This window comes from Dermacentor silvarum, chromosome 2 (genome assembly GCF_013339745.2).
Source record: "Dermacentor silvarum isolate Dsil-2018 chromosome 2, BIME_Dsil_1.4, whole genome shotgun sequence".
Taxonomy (NCBI): Eukaryota; Metazoa; Arthropoda; class Arachnida; order Ixodida; family Ixodidae; genus Dermacentor; species Dermacentor silvarum.
The window spans coordinates 68,929,590-68,934,760 of record NC_051155.1 but is presented as its reverse complement, the minus strand read 5'-3'; the positions used below and the strand labels follow the sequence as shown (position 1 = coordinate 68,934,760).

Here is a 5,171-nt window from a genome sequence, read left to right as displayed (position 1 = left end):
TGTCTATCGTACATTACTAATATATTTAACTTTGGGATAGTCTTATTTCACTAAGGCAAGATGATGCAGGGACCCTTCGGGCGCCATTCGTAACTTAATAGAACAGGTGTACTGTACTAAATCTAAAGAACTCCCCCCCCCCCCTTCTTCCGAAACCAGGTTCAACAAATCAATATTAATGCCCATTCTGATGCTCCAGCTAATTTGACCGTTTAGTCTCCGGGAGTTTCATACAGAAAACTGGAACATTGCATTTGAGTCTCGGCAGTACTAAAATATGTAGTTGTCATGTTTCGAGTACAATATGTATTGATGGTGCAAGTACCATATTGGAAATGAAACAGTGACTTGCCAAGTGGTTGCCTACAGACCCGCGCGTCAGATGGGCGAGCCCTCAGAGGCGGTCTTGAATACATCGCCCTGTCAGGCCGTAGTCGCAGCGACAAACGATAAAGAAATGCAGTAGACAACTCACATGGTGAATTTCACATACTTTTTTATGTTCTTTCTTACCGCCCATTTTGGCACACGAACATAATTTTTCCGTGTCTAAAGTAAAGTTATGAATGGCAGCTTACCAATTTTTAAAGTGAATTTACAGACTGCGTTTTGCCAGTAATAAGCTTACAGGAATTGACATATAAAATAAAGATGTTTGACAGGAAGCTAAGGGCAGCACACTGGAACGAAGCATAATAAATGTAGCGTAATTAGTGTGGATACAATGCGAATTGGGCAGCAATCAAAGGTACCCAACCTTCAGTTTGAGATCGCGAAAAACAAGTGGACATGGACATAATTTAAGTGAATATGTTACATATCCGGTGGTATACTAGGGTTAGAAAGCGCGTGAAAGGAGAATGAGTGAAAGGGGGATGCTATCGAGCGATGCGGCAGTGTGGTCAGATTCAGAAAGCTTGACATACAGAATCGAATCGTGTTTCAGATCATGGCTAAGCTGGAGATCTCTGAGGGAAACTGTTGTCCCTCGGTGGACATAAACAGTCTGATGATGATGGATTATTCATCTTAGTAAAAGACTGTATAACATCGCCTCTGACCTCTTCCTTACCTCTCTCCCTCTCTCATTCAGCTTAGCTTGTCTGGTGCGGGTCTGGTTCCGTTGCTCATATGCCACCGTTCGGCGCCGCCTAAGCAGATGCTGCTTTGTAACCACCCCCGTATCCATGGTGGCCTAAATTGCCATGGTGACCATGATGACCCTGTAGTCCAGCTGGAAAGGCTGCTGAAGAAGCGTATCCACCTCGATGTCCGGCTCCGAAGGAACCTCCGTGATGGGCACTGCCATAGCCAGCACCGTACCCAGCCCCACCGGAACTAGCACCGTACCCAGCTCCACCGTAACTAGCACCGTACCCTGCTCCGCCGTAGCTAGCACCGTAGCCAGCGCCGCCATAGCCAAATCCTGGATTAATGGCTCCCTGGTATGCTCCGCTATTGCCGCCTCCGTATCCTGCACCATATCTACCTGGGTATAAGCCGGCGTTACCGCGAGCATACCCGCCTGTGTATCCACCTCCGTACCCAGAACCATACCCACCGCCGTACCCACTGCCATAAACCCCACTGGAGCCGCCGCCAAAACCGCTACCATATCGGCCACCGGACCCGCCACCGTACGGGCCTCCAAACCCGCCGCCATATCCGCCAGCGTAGCCTCCCGTGTACCCTCCAGGGCCGCGAACATTAAATGGCGCTGCAGGTCGAGGACCAGTAGATCCAGGACCAGTGTATGCAGGACGATTGAATGCAGGACCAGTGTATGCAGGACCAGTGGATGCAGGACCTGTAGATGCAGGACTAGTGTATGCAGGACGATTGAATGCAGGACCAGTGTATGCAGGACGATTGAATGCCGGACCAGTGTATGCAGGACGAGCGAATGCAGGACCGGTGGATGAAGGACCACTGTATGCAGGACGAGTCAATGCAGGACCAGTGTATGCAGGACCAGTGTATGCAGGGCGAGTGAATGCAGGACCAATGGATGCAGGCCCAGTGTTTGCAGGCCTAGTGTAGCCTCCAGGCCGAAGAGCGGCAGGTGGTGCGGCCACGGGATTGGCGTTGAAGACGGCGTCGGCGCTGGCTCCAGGGGCTGTTCCAGGTTCGTTGGTGTCGATGGTAGCCCGGTATCCATCAGCGTCTGCCACGTACGACACTGTGCGGAAGATGCCATTGGCGTCACGGTAGCCGTAGGTACCGGTCTTGGCGTTCTTGTTGTCGGACTGCTCGTTGTGGAAGAGCCGGGTTCCGAATTCGTCGGTGGTGTCATAGCCGAAACTGTACGGCTTCCACTCCTGCGGATAAAAAAGTACATGTCGTCCTTCCGACAATATACAGTATCTTCATTTTAGTTCAACTTACGAACAAGACAGGGCTGTTGCTAAAATAATGTTTACTCAATGTTCTCAGAAATATTCTCAATTAATAATTGTATTTTGTCTTCAGACGATGCCGTGTTAATTTGGAGAAAATGTTCTAACATGAATAGTAGCTCCCCTTTTTGAGATTCTATCCTATTTCATGGAACTGTATGATTTTTGCATAAACTTTTTCCTCCATTGCTCAAGGGTGTTCCTTGAAACCCGGAAATTGTCAACATAAGCATCTGGTAGCTCTCATTGTCTTTATTTGTAAAGGGACACTCAAACACATGTTTTATTATTTACAGTAACGCAGATCCTGAATTGAAATTGCCTATTAAGGAACACACTCTATGGGCTTAGCAATATGGCACACGGGCTGCAGTACTACTCCTGCGGCTAAGTTTTGTGGCTAAATAACAGCAAACAATAAGTTGTAAGAGGTGGTTAATCGGAAAGTGTCGTCCACAAAGGAGCGATGTGGACAACACAGCCTCAAACACTGGTTTTAGAAATTCGCCGATGCAATTCAACATATTTGATATATACTCCTGAGCTTACTTGCTTGTGCGTTTGCGTTTTTTTCTATAGAATTCCTTATTTTGACATTTTTAAGAGTTGTATGAAGGATAATGACTAGATGACTAAATGTCTCACTGAAATAAATCACATTCGTTAATAATAATACTCACTTCGCCCGGCAATCCGGATGGTACGAAAACACCAGCTCCAGGCGCGAATATTGCGGGGCGTCTGGCTGGAGCGAATGGTACTGCCCCCGGACGGACCACAGGACCCAGCGGGCGCAGTGTACCAACAGGAACTGCGGGTCGCGCAGGAGACACAGGAGCTACAGGCCGAACCGTCGAAGTCGGTGTAGACGGTGTAGCTGGAGTCCCTGTGCCAGTAGGGGCCGCCGGTGTGGTAGGAGTCACAGGGCCATCGAAGTCGTCAAGATCGCTAAGGTCCGGCCGGCCGTAACCGTTGACAGCGTAGGCTCCGGCGGCGAGACAGACCAGCATAATCTGTAGTTTTAAACAGCGATTTCTACATTTAGCACCAGAATAAAAGACTTGCATTATTCATTTTCCGCACCTGAAAAATCATCCGATTCTTAAATTAAAACAGGCGTCACGTGCCTCTTTCTCCTAAACGAGGACTGATTAGCACGCGTCCAACATTGAGCGTCAGACGCCAACCTTCACTAACGTCTACGATATATAACGCAAGCCTTTTGGGAAGGTTTATCTTTTGTTATTACATATATATATTTATTAATGTTTGGACACCGCCGCGGGTGCCGCAAGTAGCATGCAATACAATAAATCTCGTTACAAATGCCGCTTTTCTTAAAGGAGTAAAATTAGATAGTAATTGCTTGTCCGGCTAGTATACGTTCTTTTCTGGTCCTATACTTGTGACTGCATCACTCTACCCGTCTAAGAAATTTTTTCCATCGTGCAGTAGCATATAGTTACGTAAGGCCGATCAGAGTTGGTCATAAGTGTTTGACAAGTGCAGTGTTGGTAGAACACGCCAATTCTGCCACTCTGCACTGAATACTCATCGCAATTCATCGGACTTACTATTTCTGGTTGTTTGCATAAGCACTCGTCATAGAAAGTGTTACCGGTACTCAATAAAATCGACGAATGTTGGGCTAGCTGGTACATAATCTAGAGTTGATATACTTAACTAGCGCTAAAAAGACAAAAAGAAAAACGAAAAGCGCGCAGTACACTACACTAGCGACGTGTCGTGCCTTCTAGCGCTGTCCCCCGATCCTTTGGGTTCTCGACTTTTCCTTTCATGAGTGCTCAAAGTTACGCTGAAGGTGCCATGAAAGATTTACTGAGATGTTGTTGGAGTCCGATTCCTAATTAAACGAGCTTCCTACTTTGCAAATCGCTCGTAAATTTATGGCCGATGTGGAAGCCTAGAGACACCCGAGTAGTAGAAATTATTTGCGCTGTGCTTCTTGCTTGCGCAAGCTGATATATCCGCACAACTGTCAGCATGGGATGTTCTGAATTGTATTCCTGAAGAAGCCGTTTGTTTACTAGCACCTAGGTGCTTACGTTCTGTGCCATACGATCCAGTGCCTGAGGCAGAACGTCAATGTTTTCTGCGACATACAGTGTAGTTAACAATGCCAAAGTCATTGTCGGCACTGGTTGTCATCTTATCTCCTTGTCGGATGATGGTACACAAAAAATGCATGGTACTTGATTGCTTAAATGCACAAGCGCCGCGCAACTCGCTAACAAGCTTCAAAAAACGACATTCAAAGAGCCAAGACTTGGGAAAAATTTTTGTTATGCAAGAAGCAGCGCAAAAAATCAACATCATGCCTTTAAGTACGAAAGGTGTTTTCGGCAACAACCGGAAAGTGCAGTATACCCACCTGGTCGTTATGGCAAGGGTGACACTTCTGTACGCTTTTATGAAGGAAGTTGCTATTCAAAATAGATGACAGTAAAACATTAACTGAAATCATTTGGCAGTGTCATGTCTTATCGGACAGTGATTATCAAACATTTAGCTCTGATCGATGCCTTGGTTCAATGTTTGGTTGGTCGCAGACAAAGTTCGACTAATATTTTTGAGGTGCTTTATTCAAAGTGTTAGGCCATTTTCCGCTGCATCTCAAGCTTTCACGCTGTTGCTACAAACTTATCGCACCTTCACCCTTACTTAAAATTTTTAAAACGGAAGTATTCGTTATCAGAACGCCCTTAGTGCACCCTTTTGTTAATTTTAGGGTTCTAGAAAGGTGTTTTGCGTGAA

At 46.4% G+C, this 5,171-nt stretch overlaps 1 protein-coding gene across 1 annotated transcript; it reads right to left on the bottom strand.

The window, feature by feature from the left end:
- Positions 1 to 1,151: 1,151 nt before the first annotated feature.
- On the bottom strand, positions 1,152 to 4,565 carry LOC119440148 (spidroin-2). Its single transcript, XM_037705085.1, has 2 exons — positions 4,521 to 4,565; positions 1,152 to 2,318 (listed from the first exon to the last, which is right to left on the bottom strand). Exons 1-2 carry the CDS (start codon positions 4,563 to 4,565, stop codon positions 1,152 to 1,154), a joined length of 1,212 nt encoding a protein of 403 aa, XP_037561013.1.
- Between the last annotated feature and the right edge of the window lie 606 nt (positions 4,566 to 5,171).

Bases quoted from the DNA above. Each gene is read 5' to 3' on its own strand.
- LOC119440148 (XM_037705085.1), bottom strand. From the start codon at position 4,565: ATGACAACCAGTGCCGACAATGACTTTGGCATTGTTAACTACACT. The intron at 2,319-4,520 runs GTATGTCGCAGA...TTTTATCCGCAG, and splicing joins TTGGCATTGTTAACTACACT to GAGTGGAAGCCGTACAGTTT.